Source organism: Alosa sapidissima, chromosome 5 (assembly GCF_018492685.1).
Source record: "Alosa sapidissima isolate fAloSap1 chromosome 5, fAloSap1.pri, whole genome shotgun sequence".
Classification (NCBI taxonomy): Eukaryota; Metazoa; Chordata; class Actinopteri; order Clupeiformes; family Clupeidae; genus Alosa; species Alosa sapidissima.
In genome coordinates, this window is record NC_055961.1 from 13,269,803 (window position 1) to 13,286,676 (window position 16,874).

A 16,874-nucleotide genomic window follows, 5' to 3' on the forward strand; every position below is an offset into this window, starting at 1 on the left:
TCTTATCTGTATAATTACAGAGGTTAAATGGCAAGTGAATGCAATAGGCAAACACAGCATCAATTTTTCATCAATTTACTATTGCATGAGACCTTTTGAGTTACATAATAGTTGAGATACTATTGATTTACACATAAATCATGTATGTAGGCACTATCCAGAACTCCAGTAGGCATATTTAACCAAAGTTGCATATTTACTACCGTTTTAGTCCAGTGTGGCACACAGCATCCAGGCGACATTCTCCCATTTTAGAATCATGAACAGTGACTTACATGTAAACCAGTGGTTCTTAAACTGGGGGTCGCCAAACATATCGGAGGGGTCGCAAAATGATTTGCAGTCTGAATTAAAGACATTTTTCTAAAGGTTTTTTAGATCAACCTGTTTTAAAAACTGGGATAATCAGTAGCCCTAGATGTAGGCTTCCAATTCACAGTGTTTCCATAATGTTCCTCAGAATGTGGATACTCAAATATCTACCTGTGCCTCTTAGAATGATGAGCTCGAAGATGCTGTAAGTATGTAAGCTTACCAATGACGAAACACTATGCAGTCTTTTTTGCCACAGGAGCACCAGTTATATATGGGATGAGTGCTTTTTATACTTTGGATGTAATAAATCAGATTGTCAAAGGCTGGCATTGACATTAATGCCTTTGGTGTTGACATAACCTACCTATGAGAGAAAGCATTTTCTGCGTCTGCTTCCAATGCCCATCTCACAACATTTTGAGACCAAATTTCAATAATTGGAAAGAAGGGGGTCCAGAGACTTGACCCATGTTTTTTGGGGGGATGCCAGTCAAAAAGCTTAAGAACCACTGACTTAAACCTGTGGTTGCACTGTCAGTTTCAAGTCTCGCATCACAAATGACCTCTTGGTACAGTCTCTACACAGTAGACATCAAACATTCACATGGAATGTGGTGTAGGCCCATTCCAGGATAGTGGACGTCAGTTGGAGTGGACCTTGACTATTGGACAACCACACTTTGAAATCTATCATTTGTCTGCTTGAAACATCCTTTTAAGATGTACAGTTAAGAACAAAATTATTTATACCCCTGGCAAATATCGATGTAATGTTGATTTTTTCTTGACCAATATGTTTGTTCTGACTGAAAATGACACTGCCACATGCCAAATGGTTGTAAGACAATGTGGTAGAAACATGGAATCAAATAAATAATCGTTTTTATCTTTTTTAGCATTTTGAATAATTTTGTTCTTAACTGTATCATACACCATAAATAATAAAACTGAACTTTTTGAATGCACATTATGAATACATGTAATGTTACTTTACGTTAATTACCTAGTGCTCACTTGTGTCCTTTTTATCTTTGAGATGAAAAGACATTACTTAAAAGTAGCCCACAAACACCTGCACAGCCAACGTATAAATAAGGACAGGTTGAGATAAGAGTTTGCCCTGAAGCAAAATAACCTTTTTCACTTCATTTATCAGAATTGCTGGCAGTGAACACGAGATTGCTAACAAATCATGCTGTCAAGGAGGTGTTGCACTTGAAAAGTGTTTGCTCTTCAGCCACCCTTCAGAGCAATAGACCTGACATGTGGGCTATATGCTCAGTAAATAGCTCAATATCTGTCTAATATCACCCCTGTTGCATGTTTTTCAGCCTTTTCACTGTAGATGTGACAACACTCTTCAAACAGACCGTGCCAAGCAGTAGAATGTGTCGACAAAAGAGCAAATATGTGTTCTGGACACGTGGGTCAATATTATAATGCGTGGCTTCTTTTTTGCGCGAGAGTAATTTTATGACCCAATGAAGGACTAAGAGTAATGAGGGTGATGCAGTTACTAAACGAAATTTGAGATTTGACACGTGACATTTTTGAAAATTAAACATCATCTGACCATAGCATCGATTCCAGCTTAGCATTGCTATATCCTCCTCTCACTTCACCTCACCTTACCTTACGACCCATGTCCCCTCTCCTCTCCTCACAATCAGATCTGAATGGGGCTGGAGATGTTGAGTACGTACGGCCTTTGGACAGACCAGGATGGTGAGCATGACCTTATTTGCCACTTCCAATCACACATTTTTTGCTTACTGATAACAAAAGTGGGAAAAAATGGTTTGAAAAACATAAGAGAGCATCCAAAAGGATTATCAGGGCAGAAATGGATAAGAGCCATGACCTCTTTGGCAGAAAGTCGATGTCCTTTTATCCAGGTCACTCTCAGGAGAATGCCCCCCCCCCCCCCATCCCTACATTGAGCTTCTCATTTCTCATCATGCCACTGAAAGAAGCCTTTAACTGGAGGTGGGAGTGCCCTAGTGCTGCTGTGACTCAGCTTGGAGAGGAGTCATGATCCATTCACAGTTCATACATTCAAACAAGGTCAAACAAATACATAAAATAAACAAAGTAGAAAGAGGAGCCAGGACTGGAAAACCATGGGGGAAATGAAGATCCAATTCAGGGGTTCGAATAAAATCAGTTCATTCCTTTGACATTGTCAAGATATAGCCAAATACACACCATTTGTATACTAATACAAACCATTTCTCTTGCTTCCTCTGTTTTCTAATTCACTTGCTACCTTTCATCATTGCTTATTTTCTTGTGCACATCAGACTTGAATGATCCTAAAACCTATACAAATGGATGCATTTACATGGAATGGATAGCATGCCATTGTCTGGCTGACATCCACTGACATTCAGCGGTAATGCTACACAGCACATATGAAATTATCATAGACTGTATAGAACTGGACAGTGTGTATATCAGTCTATGGAAATGATAGTATAAGCTAACACAACATCAGGGCAATTTGTGAGTGTTAAGGTTAGTTCCCAAGGAAAACTCAGTAAATCATATCTATGAGTGAGAAGCTTCTAGCAGTCCAACAATGCCTGATCCATCTATGCTTCACACAAAACCATATAATTATAATTGTTTGCTTTGGCTCAACTTTGATATTGGCTTTTTCAAACAATTTTTGTGAAGAGAGAGGCACTGACTGAGTGAATATACTAATAAATGACTGACCACATCACTAATGTTTATGGTGCTGTCTCCTCTAACAACGTTGTTTCACTTGTTGACTGAAGCTAGAAATTGTGATCTTTGGTAGCCGACAGACCATTCCCTTGAGGGAGAACAACAACCACGTCTGATCCAATTTCAATCAATTTGTCTGTCAAGTGATTTCACATCCATTTCAGATGTTAAAAAATACAGCTACTACAGTAGCTGAAGCACAAGGTTTAACAAATGCCAGAATATCCCCTTATATCATGACAGTGGCAGGTGGCAGTATCATGGTGACAGTGATGATTTTTTGTTTGTTGTTTACTGGGATGTCATCTGCACACAGAAAATGTGAAAATAAATAACATAAGGTGTGCATGAGAGAATGTGATATTAGAGGGATCAAAAGAGATATGAATGACTGCAGTAGCCTACCTACATAACGTTCTCAATCTTCTGCACACTCAAGTTGAATTTTGCAATCGGGAAATTGCTGCATCAAAACTGTTAGACAAACATTTTGTATTTTGTACAAACACTTTTTTCATAATGATGACTAAATATGTAGTATAAGTATTGCTTTGTGATTTACTTCCTTACCATTGAAAAATGGAAACTAAAAAATAAATAAATATGGATTTATGTGTTTGCCTTTCTACCTGAATTAGATTAATGCTGCCCCCTGTTGGCCTTATAACCATATAATTCAGCATCTCAGTGAGTGAATTGTGACAAGTGCAACCCAATAATCTCACGTAAGCATCAAGTGGGTGATAGGCTTGTATGCCACATAGGTCCAGTCATAAAAGGGTTAGTGTACATGTCAAAGGCACCACTCTGAGAATTCAACTCTGCCATGACATTTGAGATTCAAGACCAACCTTTCACTCTGGTCAGATGAATCCCTTCGGTAAAAAAGAAAATGCATATGAAACTTTCATGTAACCATTTTTTACTGTAAATAAATACTGATCAGTTCTAAAACAAAACCAATATACAACAAAAAAGTAAAACACTTGGTGACAAATTACATAATTTATGATTTAGTTATCTGTTTGTCTAGTTTATACACTTGTCTGATTAAAAGAAAAGAGGCACATGCTTGACTCCATCATGGAGACCCATGAGGTGTCATAAGGCTTTAGATAAGGGTCACCAAAAACTGAACAAAAGTTCGAAAAATACATAACAAAGCTGTAAAATTGGCAGAAATGAAAAAGCAACTAAACACAATAAAAACTTTCATCACACTTAGTTATACACTCGTTCATTAGTTACATTCATCCTCTTGCTGTAAGATAAAAGTGTCAGCTTAATGAATAAATGTAAAAGTAATACACCATACATCAACCTTACATCTTACTTGTGAAATAATTCAAGACATTGGGAAAATTAATTTGTTGGCAATACATTGATCCCTGATTTGCCATTGAAATGCATCCAATGTTCAAATACATTATTTTAGCTGAGTGGGTTAGGATAATGGATGCTCATGATATATTTGAAAGCCAGTCTTGGAAAAACCTTATATAACGATCTATAAATGCTGAGTTTGCCATGCTGTTGATCTTAACAAACATGATTTTGTCTTTGGCACAGTCCTCCTCTGCCTAGAAAAGAAAAAAACATGTATTAGAAGAAGCTGTATAACAATGGATCAGGACTATTAAGCAATAACAGGGATGTTGTTAAAGATACTTACTTTAATAGTGCTTTTAAATTGGTCTCCTGCAATCAATCCTTCAATATTGATTTGCAGTTTATTCACAGTTTCCTGAAGTCGATGAGTGTTATGAGAAGATATTATTTTAACATGGTCTAATGCTTGCAACAGTTCGTGAGCAATGACCTTTTTGCAATGGAACTGTCAGAGAAAAGGCAAAGTCATTGGTCAAAAATAATGTAGGCTATGCATTTGTCAGCATTGACTAATTTTCTAAGCTGCACTTTGCACAATCTAGGCTCAACATAAATTTATTTAATTTTACCATTTACCATCAAGAAGCATATTAAATGTATTGTTTGAACACAGACTGTCTTGAAACTGCCATTACCACATTCCAGTGGATTCTTATGCCAGGGTAGTAGGGGCTCTCTAAAACCTTCAGACATGAGGGACAAAACAAAACATTGCTTCACCCACTTGCTTTGGTAAACATAGGTTATTTCATGTAGGCTAATCCTTATTAGCCATTTATGCAAATATCATGGAGCATGGAAAATTAAGATGCATCAAGTCTTAGTATGTCTATGCATCAGATTGCATGCCACATTGCGTGTCTATTGGTTTAGGCCTATTTACACTCAATCCATATTATAACCATATAAAATTGCTTACTCACAAAGGTGAGGAGATGCTGCTGATCTCGAAGGTCTCTTAGATGTATAATTATTTCTTTAATTGTGTCGTCAGTTTTTGAAAAGTGGAAGAGTGCCAGAAGGACCACTAAGTGTTTCAACATGTTGAGCCTCTAATGTGCAAGACCTGTTTAGGATGGATGGTATGGGAACGGGGATTTCCTGGCATAGGTGAGAATAATGTTTTTCAAAGGCAGCCAATTTCCAACTATTACTAACTACAGAATAAAACATGACATGTATGAACAAAGTGTCAAAACGTGATGTGTCAAAGTTACCTTCAGATGGTTACCTTCAGAACTTTAATCTGCCGCGGACCTGTCTTCAAATTTTGCCTCGAAGGTTAACCTATCCTATCCCGCCCCCTCATTTTATACGCTTGCGCAATGTTTTCCGTCACTGGTTTCACTCAGTACGCGCCAAGTAGTCTTGTAACATCATGTAAGTTCCTGAAATTCTTTTCTTCGGTCCGGAGCGGGTAGGCTATTGACAAAAAGCAAGTTTCAGAGTCAGCATGTGGCTTATACGCATGAGTAACGTTAGAAATATTCCAAAGATTTAATTGCGTTTACCACATCAAAGATTTCGCAGCTACGCTGAAGCTAAATGCTACCCGGCTAGTGAGGTGCCACTAAAACCAGTGCTGACAATGTAACGTTAACGTAGAGCTGGCGTGCAAATCACAGTTAACCCATGATCAGTCGAGCAGTTCGTTAAGCTTCTCCAATAACGTTAGCAGCTACATGTTCCATATGTTGTAAATTCCACGTTAGCTTGGAAGTTATTGAAGTTAGAACTATCTGCTAAGAAGAAAGTAAGTTGTCAGTCAGCAATTGCTAGCAGTTTGCTAACCTTGCGTTGGGTTTCACTTCAGCGACCGTAGCATTAGAAGTAAGTTACCCAGAAAATAGTTAGGAAAAAGACTGACACCTAGTCACCCAACTTACTGTTCACCTTAGTCACTCAACATTGTACAGTGGTTAAATTAGCTCTTGGGTAACGCGGTCTTGAGGTTTGTCAACTTTATAGGTTAGTGATCACTGTACACACCGACGCCCTGACTAATATTTGCTTGTCCACGTTACGAATCGCAAGTACACTATCTACGTGAGGACAGTGTTGGGGTTATGCCTGGTGCTCTGTCAATCCGTGTATCCCAGACATACATGGTAGGCTACGGCCAGACATTTTTTCTGTGGAAATAAACGATGACGATGGTTTTATTTTATTCCTCTATTCCTCCCGCACCAGTATTAGGACTTAAGTGATCCCTTTAATAAGGACCATACGTATTAGGCTACCTGGACTCGTAACCATGTCTATTAAAGGTCCTCAATCTCTAAATGCCTGGGCCATTAATCAAAATGGGGAGTTTTTTTTTAGAAGTTCTTCATAAGAGAACTGCAGAATGAGGTTATGGGCAGGGAGTTGACCTCCAGGTGTCAGTCAAATTTCAGAATACAGTTAATGGGTGGGTGCAAAGGCTAAGTGACAGCTGTAGCCTAAAAAATAATATATAGACTGCAATTTGCATTTAAAACACATGATATTAACACTGTATGGTAACATTCTTGAATATAATTGGAAGTATGATCTTGCTGTTTGTTTTGCTGGCGGAAATGTAAAAAGCTGTGATTTTGTCACCCTACACAGCAGCCTGAAGGGGGGTGAGCAAACATCCAAAGATGTCCAAGATTGAGAAGATGAGCATCCTGGGTGTCAGGAGTTTTGGAGTGCAGGACAAAGACAAGCAGGTGATCACGTTCTTCACGCCCATGACCGTTCTGGTTGGACCCAATGGAGCAGGCAAAACGGTACGTTTTCTAGTGATGAAGAGATGAAGCTTCATGAAACCTTGAAGCTTTCAAGCCAGATGTGTTGAAAAGTGGTTCATTTCCGAGGCTTTGAATGCACCCTAGGACACATACTGGTCAATCAAAATACAACTCAAATACAAATACAAGAGAAATTCAGAACACAAAAGCAACACAAAATGCGCCATTTGTGTGATACATTTATACGTACATTCATACGTAACACAGGCGTTAGGGAATACAAGCGATTCTCTTATGTTGAAATATTAAAGTAGTAGGCGATCTGTGAAAATTCATTAAACATAAGGATTGAACCCAGGTTCAACCCAAAGCACAATTCACTTGAGTTTAAATGTTTCCTATCTTTGTAACAAATAAAGTAGTAGGTCATCCGTGAAAATTCATTAATATCGAGGTATGACTCGATCCCAGGTCGCAAGATTTCTAGTGCAACACCTTATCCAGTGTCCAAATTACAGTGACTAACCATTTGAGAAAATCTACATTGAATTGTAGGCCAGCGTTGGGTAAAAATGACTTCGAGAAGAGAGCAAAGTGTTTATGTAACTGAGTGTTTTTCATGAACACAGGGCAGTGAAAGTGCTTTGGTAACTGGGTAGTGTTTTTCATGAACAGAGGGCAGTGAAAGTACAATCAACCAACGACTGACAACAACCCACAGGTACTTATCAGAGTATGGGACATCTTTGTAGTCAGAGTGTCCCGCCTAAAGTGAAACAGAAGTCGATGCAGTGGAGTCAAACAAGGCTTCGAACGTCACGTCTGACGTCAGGGGGCAGCCATGGCCTACTGGTTAGCGCTTCGGACTTGTAACCGGAGGGTTGCCGGTTCAAACCCCGACCAGTAGGCACGGCTGAAGTGCCCTTGAGCAAGACACCTAACCCCTCACTGCTCCCCGAGCGCCACTGTTGTTGCAGGCAGCTCACTGCGCTGGGATTAGTGTGTGCTTCACCTCACTGTGTGCTGAGTGTGTTTCACTAATTCACAGATTGGGATAAATGCAGAGACCAAATTTCCCTCACAGGATCAAAAAAGTATATATACTTATACTTATATCACCAATATAACTCAAGCCTCCATACAGGGCTTTGCTGGGAATGGCTTGACATTCTCGACACACACTTCAGAGTCTCAGTATCAACCTGATTAATCAAAAAGTATAACATCACTAACGTTTTCCCCCAAGACTCTGGAATGTGATCCTGTGTTGCATCTCTTAGATATGTGTAGTATATAAACACAGTATATCAGTGGTCCCCAAACTTTTTCTTCCGAGGGCCAGCTCACTATGCCTGGCTCTAAGAGAGGGCCAGAGACTCGGAGTATATCAGTAACCATAAATAGCTTAGTCAGTGTTTCCCCTAGAATTTTTTCCAGCAGCGGTGCTGTTGATCGTAGGAAGCACCCCCCCCCCCCCCCCCCCGAAACATTTGAAAAAATGACTCCTTAAATGGTGACTTCTGGTGGATTTTGTGAAAGAAATGGACAGATTAAGTTACAAATTATGGCATTATGACATAACCATCAACACAAGCATGATTATTGCAGTACTTGAACAGGATTATTCATGTTTTTCTTTCACCTTTTTCATTTACATTATTAGTATTAGCCACTGTACAACTGTACACTGTAGGCCACTGTACAAACTATTACTATTTAGAATATAAAGTGCTGTGCATAAGTTAAGACATTTATATATAATGTATTTATTTACAATACATGATGCATTAAAAAATAATTGATGTCCTATTTTTTTTTTTTTAATTAAGGCATTAAGACAAAAGGCAAAATATGTTTTTTATTCCTCCCTTTTGTCAATTTCAGCATGGGTGTCTTAACTTTTGCACAGCACTGTATAAACTATATAGACTTCTCTTTCATGCCATTACACTGTATTGGTGCTGTGCAAATCGAATTGAGTGCCTGTCACTTTAATGCCGTGACGGCCCGTGACGCTGGCTTGATTCTCACGGTTTTAAGCTAACTTAGTAGCGTTGTTGTAGCCTGGCCTTGGCCTGTCTACGTACTTCCGGTCGATTTATTTTCCCTACAGTACAGTACTGCGAAGTCAGAGAGTCTGGTTTCCAGGCTAGCGTTGTTGTGCATGGTGCATAAGAATATGTGGATGAAATTAATTAGGTTTCCCATGTAATTTGGTAAAATAAATGGTCAAAAATTCGAAGAAAATCTATCTTGGATTATAGCAGATAAGTGTCTTCTATAATTAATATCATATCTATAATTTTGGTGAGCTCTACGGGAATTACAAACTATCTCAGATGTAAATGCTTGCGTATCCTATTACTCAAATTCAATTAAACCCACCAATAGGCTAGCTAGACCTTAGTTTCACAGCCCATGCACATGTGAGCTAGGCATGTTAGCAATACAGGGCTTAAAACCATTGCCTGCATCACAAACAAAAACGAAACAATGCGTGGATTTATCTGGGAATAGGCTACTGAAGGTAGGGGCGAGCTATCTCGCTGACGTGTTTAATTTGGTTCCTTGGTTAACATAATGTAGGCTACGTTTTTTTGCACAAAATTGCATCTGCTAATAAACTTAAACATAAACACAAACAAAAGTGATCTCCTGTGGAATCCCTGACTGCGCCTTCAACGTTAGCCTACTATTATTTGTTGACATGAAACCTGAACGAACGGCAGCTGTTCCTGAAGTTCACTTGCGTCTATTTATTTATTTTTTATTAGGCAACTTTTTTTGCAGTGGCGCTTGAATTCCAGGAGCGGCGCTGCGCCGCTGATGAATACATTGTAGGGGAAACACTGTTAGTGCTGTGAACAACAGCAGTCTATCTTAGTTGAATATTCCATTACATTTAATCTACTGCAATTTAATACCATTGTTAGCTGTGTTTATGTTGCCATCATGCCATATCAGTGTAAAATGTAGCTCAAATGAAATAATGCTGATAAAAAGACTTTAGCATTCCCAAAAGTGTTAGCAGGGAGTCCCAAAAGTAGGCCTATATTTTATTCAAAATGTGTGAACTCTGAACTCTGTGTCTTTGCATACACAGCTCATGTTGTGAACAAGTAATATCCTACAAATAATTCAAATAACTCAAACTATGAGAGTTTTATGAAGTGCTGGCAAAAATATCTGAAATGACCACCATTCTAACTTAACGAGTGAATAAAAAATAGAAATAATTATCCCAGAAAGTCCCAGAAATATGACTTGAATAGAAGTTAGTTAGTTATTTATTAACAATTAATTGATAAACTTTTAGAATACTTTGAGCACTGATGCAGTCAGCATAGGCCTCTTACATGTTTGCAGATAGGCCTACATTTCATTCTGTTTTCAATGGCAAACGCAAAACAGCGCCAAAACAACCACCAGTGGACAAAAAGAGTATTACATGTGTACTGTTAAGACTCGAAATAGAGAATGAATGGGGGAAATTGTGGAGGTCATAGTTTGACGATGGCATACTCCCGTGCGGGCCAGATGCTATATACCACGGACATGATTTGGGGGGCCATCCAAAATGAGGTGGCGGGCCGTAGTTTGTGGACCACTGCAGTATATGTTTGTAAATAGAGGTCCAGAATTTTTTTTCTTCTTTTTTTATCAAAGTCAAAAAGTCAAAGTCAAAGTCTGCTTTATTGTCAATTTCTTCACATGTCAAGACATACAAAGAGATCGAAATTGCGTTTCCTACTATCCCACGGTGGAGACAAGACATATTTTACCAATTAGGTCCACAGACAAACATAACATTCAAGTAAACAATATAAAAAGTAAAAATAAGAAGGCACATACAATGAAGAAATAAGAGCAGCAAAATTTGGTAGAAATTGTGCAATTGTGCATACAGTAGACAGTCAATATAATAGTGCAAAAGTCATTTATGAGAGTTTCTCATGTAAATGCTGATGTATATTTTCATTATGGAAATCTTTACAGAGGGCCATATATTGTTGAGGTGTTAATGATGAGTACCATAATGCTAATGTATATTTTCTTCTTACCTTCTATCCTTTGTATTTCCATGGTGGCCTTTGTATATCTGCTAGCTCACTTGCTTACTAGCCCTAGAGTTTAGGCCCACTAAATGGCCAATCAATAACTAATAACTCCCAAATTCTTTGAGTTATATGTAGTCAACAGGCCAAAAACCATATTTCATTTTCACCTTTTCCCTCAGACCATCATCGAATGTTTGAAGTACATCACTTCGGGTGACTTTCCCCCAGGAGCCAAGGGTGCAAATTTTGTTCATGATCCCAAGGTAAGATGACGAGAAGCTCTGTGAGCCATGTAGCATGTAGCATTTTTTCTTTTTTCATATTTTAAAATAGAGATGCGGAATGCTGTATTTCTGCCGGTATTTTCAAACTCATTTTGGCCGATTGGTGATGCCGATACTAATATGCATAGCATTTTTTTTATTTCCTTTAATGGTCTCTCCTGTACTAGATTCATTCATATTCTGATGGCATAGTTGTTGCAGATACAGGCATAAAACTTCATTCCCATTAAGTCTACGCTAAATGTATGCTCAAAGAAATGGAGACATTCATTTACTCATGAAAAACAAGTAAATCATTGCAATATAAAATATGCAATTCAACATCAGTAAATGTCTGGTAAATGAGGAGATCAGATGCCGGATAGCATACCTGTGCAAGATTCTTATCCTGTCCATCAGGTTTAGTTTGTTGTTATTTCTGTGTTGTAGGATGCCCAGGAGACTGATGTGCGTGCTCAGATCCGTCTGCAGTTCCGAGATGTGAATGGTGAGTTTGTGGCCGTGCAGCGGTCCATGCAGTGCTCGCAGAGACGGAAGAAGGTGGAGTTCAAGACCCTGGAGGGAGTGATCACCAGGATGAAGTGAGTTTAGAGCAGTCACAGCTTGTGTACTGTCTCTTGGTCCTGGGTTATAATCCTTTAAACCTTTGGTCACATTCTGTGAAATCTAGGGTCCTTTCATTTAATTTTAAATCTGGGGGCCTATGAAGTTCTAAATAATTTTGTTAAGCATTTTGATGAAGAAGCCCTTTGTCCAACTTTCAGTATTCTTGGTTCCTTGATATGGCACATACAGCTTTGAAACTTTGTGACCAGGAGTTTTCTGTTGAATTCAAAAATGTAATAGATATGTACTTTCTCTCTAACACTTAAAATGGCCATAATTTCCAAACGTTAAAAAAATGTGAATTATCTGAATGCTGCACAGATTTGAGAATATTTTGGAAAAACATCAGCAAAGACATGTTTTTGTACACTTTGTGAAAATTTGTAAACAAAGGATACACAAGGATACTTGGTAAAAAAAATCATGTTTTTGTCCTCTTGGTCAAATGAGAAGATGAAGAAGGACAATTTTGAATATTCTCATATAGTCAATGCAGCTGTTAGACTATGTCATTTTGATCTGTAAAATATGTCACATGCAGCCATGCCTAAATTCTGCTCACTGCACATTCATTATAGGCTAATGTATTATCATATAATATTCAGTATTCATTATTGAATATTAAATATATAGCTTTAACTCAACACAGCATTTAGCTGATATGCTTTTCCCCCATCATCCTATTTTTAAAGCAGGTATACCTGTGGGCATGTGAATGGGCTATGGGTTTTCTACAGGAATAGCATGTTTGAACGGGTACTGCATTAGTTTTATAAAAACTCAGGCCTGCACTGCCCATGCACTTACTGCACAGAGCTTGAAGGGGATCACAAATGATAATCAATAAACAAATATTTACCAATAATTCATGTGAAACAAGTTACTCAAGTTTGACAATGATACACACTGGATCTACAGTATGCAGTGTTTCCCACAGAATTTTATTTGTGTTGGTAGGTTTGCAGAATTAACTTGAATGCAAAAGTTGTTAACAAATTAGTGCAGCGGGGTTACAGTATGATGCTAACCAGATTTAAGCACAATTTAGCCTTCTAGTCGTCTTTTATGCCTTGCAGGATTGTTAATGTTGCCTTTAAACATGCATGTAGGTTAGTTGAGAGACAGAGAAACAAGGAGAGGCTTTACAAAGGTGCACATAGCTCTACAAAGAATTCCATCCAATTGAAATAGTACAACGTGGAAAATCATTGTGTGGTGGTCAATGTTGATATTGTGGTGGGCTGCCACAAATAAGTCAATGTATGGGAAAAACTGGTGTGCCCAGATCTATGACCTAACCAGAGCAGTTCAGAGTAGAAAACAGTGATTAAGGCATTTGACGAGAAGAAGCATGTGTTGGCTATTCCCCCTACAGGACTCATTCGTTTCTCTGATTGGTCTATCCAATTGCACGCAGAGGCTTTTCCCCCTGTATTGGTTGAAACACGCCCCATTATCCCAATGGTGCAGTACCAAACTCAAATTCTGAATAGTGTTGAGACTGGCTGCGTCAGGCTAGTTTCTAATAGTACTAGGTTAAGTAATGCCATCACCCCTTTCCGTTCTTGTTCTCACATTAACCTGTCTGTCTTTCTGTTCATCCTCCTCAGGCATGGAGAAAAAGTAAGCATCAGCTCGAAGTGTGCTGAGATCGACCGTGAGATGGTCGCGGGTCTTGGCGTCTCCAAGGCCATCCTTACCAATGTCATTTTCTGCCATCAAGAGGACTCCAACTGGCCGCTCAGCGAAGGGAAGGCCCTGAAGCAGAAGTTTGATGACATTTTTGCAGCTACTAAGTATGCTGTCTACAGTGCAATTAGCTGACTCTGCAGGATATCCGAGTCATTTTGAAAACCCAGATAAGATGGGATGTGGGCAATAGGCTATGATTTGGATCACAGCATGTTGCTTGACACATCTTTATCAGTTTCATCATCATCATCATCATTTATCAGCTGACCAATTGTTAAAGTATTTAGTCAGCACAAATGCACTCTCTTGGAGGATGCCTTCATGATTTTGGATTATTTGTGTTTTATCAGTAACAGGCACAGATAGCAAGTCTCTCAAAAGCATACACTGATCATTTTTATTTATTTTGGTAGTTGTGTGTAAGTCAGTTTTTACGTCATTGTGTTAACCTTGTTGATTAATCTGCCCTCACTCCTACAGGTACATAAAAGTGCTGGAGACACTGAGACAGCTGCGTCTAAAGCAGAGCTCGGTGGTCCGTGAGTGCCAGACGGAGCTCCAGTACCTGAAGCAGAACAAGGAGAAAGCCCAGGAGATCAGTGACCTGCTGGCCAACAAGGAGGAGCAGCTGGCCGCTTCCAAAGACAGCGTGGAGCGCATAGCCGGCCAGATCACTCCTCTAGAGGTGAGGCCTGCGTGCGTGCGTGACGCGCGTGTGTGCATTGCCTACTGCAGCGTTTCTCAAACTGTGGGTCACGACCCACTACTGGGTCGCGGAGACATGCCAGGTGGGGCCCGAACTAACGTGAAAAACAGGAGTTTTTTTATTTATTTTTTTTATCTGTAGCCTGGGCCCAGGTAGCACCCGATGCGCAATGGTGTTATTCACAGGGAAGCGCTCGTGTCAAGGCAGCTTAGTTAGTCCCAACCTACATGAGATTTTGAACGTTGTTGTGAGAGTGGTGAATTTCATCAAAACCCGGCCCTTAAAAGCGCGTCTATTCTCTGCACTTTGCGAAGAGATGGTAGCTGACCAAAAGGCTGTACTGTTTCACAGCGAGGCAAGGTGGCTTTCCCGAGGTAAAGTGCTGTCGCGCGTGTTTGAGCTCCGAGTCGCCTCTTCTTGGAGGAAGAGCGCATGTTTGAATCTGCAAGCACGTTCACTAGTGAACATTTCTTGACGAAGCTGGCCTCTCTTAGTGATATATTTGATATATCTTAGCGATACATTTGAGTTAAATGTCCAGTTACAAGGCAAAGACAAGCACCTACCTCACCTAGCAAATAAGATTACTGCATTCACCAAAAAAACTTGAGTATGGGACAGGCGCCTTGATCGTGACAGTATTATGCCTTTGAGATTTCTGAGCGAAATCGCTGAAACATCTGATTGGGAGGCACTCTTGTGATCCCATGTATTAAACAGTAGGCCTACATCACATCCCTGCAAAGTTTATTTCAAAAATATTTCCCAACCAGCAGTGCTCAGTATGACTGGATTATGGATCCATTTAATGCAGCATGTTGGTATTTCATTGAATATATTGTACAATGCTGTAAAATGGCCTATGCTTCCTAATATGTTGCTGGAAAACAAAAAATATGTGTGTTATGTATTTATTTATTATTATATCTGCAGCACCAGCTGACTTTAACTCTGTTGAAGAGGATATATTTAGAACTTGTCATTATTTCAATAAATTTGACAATTTTAAGCTTGACCTACCACTTTCTTAGAGCGATGAGGGACAGGTGGGGCTCGAGAATGCCCCCTTGATCAAAGTGGGGAATGAAAGAAAAAGTTTGAGAACCACTGGCCTACTGTATGTGGGTGAGGAATGGGGAACATGTTTTAGAAATATAAACTAAGGACTGTGTGATATGATCCTTCTCTGATGATTCCTCCTTTTTTCCCTGCAGTGTCTTGATTATATGGAATTTTGTTTTCTGAGTTCTTACCAGTAATGCTAGCTACCTCAGTATTCAGAATCTGCACCTACTAAAATGCAAATAAACTTATCTCTGACCTTAGGTCTAATATGCAATAGCAATAGCAAAATATGACATTTTGTTCTTTCAAATTTACCATCAGAACCAGCTGCTGGAGAATGATGAAAAGCTAGGCAAAGTGGTGACCCTGGATAACAACATCAAGGCCTTGGAGAGCAGAAAGAAACAGATGGAGGAGGACAACAAAGAGCTGGAGGAGAAGATGGAGCAGGTAATGCTACTGTGAAGGCCTGACGAGCCAGACCCACATCAAGATGTAGGGTCTGGGAACCTACCATTGGCAGTGCTCAATCCGAGGGGCGGGATAAACGGTTGTCTTTCAAATTTCCTCTGCACGCAATAGGATAGCGCTACAACTCATGAGTCCTATGCATTTTCACACCAGCAGCGCTAGTTGGCTAGTTGATCAAACTTTTGCCAATTTAAAAAAAGATTAAGTCGTGTCGCGATTCAAAGACCACTGTTCGCCAGCAGCAGCATCCATCTTCTTTGTTTTTAAGTAGCAGGCACCGTCGCCGACTCTATACACGATGTGATTCGCCTGATAGAAGTTTCATTTTTCCAGCTCGCAAGCCAATGGAGTCGCTAGACTACCCTGGCTGCAAATTACATTTGCTGCCGCTAGGGTGTGTCTAGATTTCTAGGCTATGTTTTAGGCTCTCTTTTTGAACAAAAAATAGTTCAAACATTGCTTTGTTTGCCTTAAAAGATACAAAATGTGGACAAAATGAACACATTAAATTGGGCTATGTAGCCTACTGTATAATATTATTCTAATATATATTATTGTTATTATTATTATTATATTTTTTTTTTTCTTATATTATATTTCTAACTACTGATATAAAAGGAAAAAATACTTTTTCTGATATTTATTTATGACAGCGCACAATATGCAGATATATTATAGCTTAGGTACATCAAGCTCCAACAGCTCTCTCTACCTCTTTTCTGTGTATTGCTGGAACTGCTGTCACCATCATGGATGAGTCCAATGAATGTAGAGTCATCTCCAAATGTCAGGAGGGTAACACAGTAGGCTCCATGGTGGTACTATGGATCATTTGTGTTTAACA

General features: G+C 39.3%; 1 protein-coding gene and 1 long non-coding RNA gene across 6 annotated transcripts in view; one reads left to right on the forward strand and one right to left on the reverse strand.

Annotated features, from left to right (window-relative positions):
* Positions 1-3,950: 3,950 nt before the first annotated feature.
* On the reverse strand, positions 3,951-6,038 carry LOC121709676. 2 transcript variants are annotated; one of them, XR_006032001.1, is made up of 6 exons: positions 5,946-6,038; positions 5,652-5,856; positions 5,358-5,535; positions 5,070-5,117; positions 4,718-4,879; positions 3,951-4,625 (listed from the first exon to the last, which is right to left on the reverse strand). It is a non-coding gene; the product is annotated as an uncharacterized LOC121709676 (long non-coding RNA). The 2 variants fall into 2 exon arrangements; XR_006032000.1 differs by having other exon boundaries at positions 5,011-5,117.
* rad50 (RAD50 homolog, double strand break repair protein) overlaps positions 5,745-16,874 on the forward strand; it is a 71,757-nt gene continuing 60,627 nt past the window's right edge. Inside the window, exons 1-7 of one of the 4 annotated variants that reach the window (XM_042093186.1) lie at positions 5,745-5,814; positions 7,027-7,187; positions 11,386-11,469; positions 11,920-12,071; positions 13,707-13,892; positions 14,269-14,473; positions 15,881-16,009. In XM_042093186.1, coding sequence (XP_041949120.1) covers positions 7,059-7,187; positions 11,386-11,469; positions 11,920-12,071; positions 13,707-13,892; positions 14,269-14,473; positions 15,881-16,009 — 885 coding nt within the window. In that variant the 5' untranslated portion in view covers positions 5,745-5,814; positions 7,027-7,058. The other 3 variants (XM_042093189.1, XM_042093188.1, XM_042093187.1) reach the window with 3 other exon arrangements.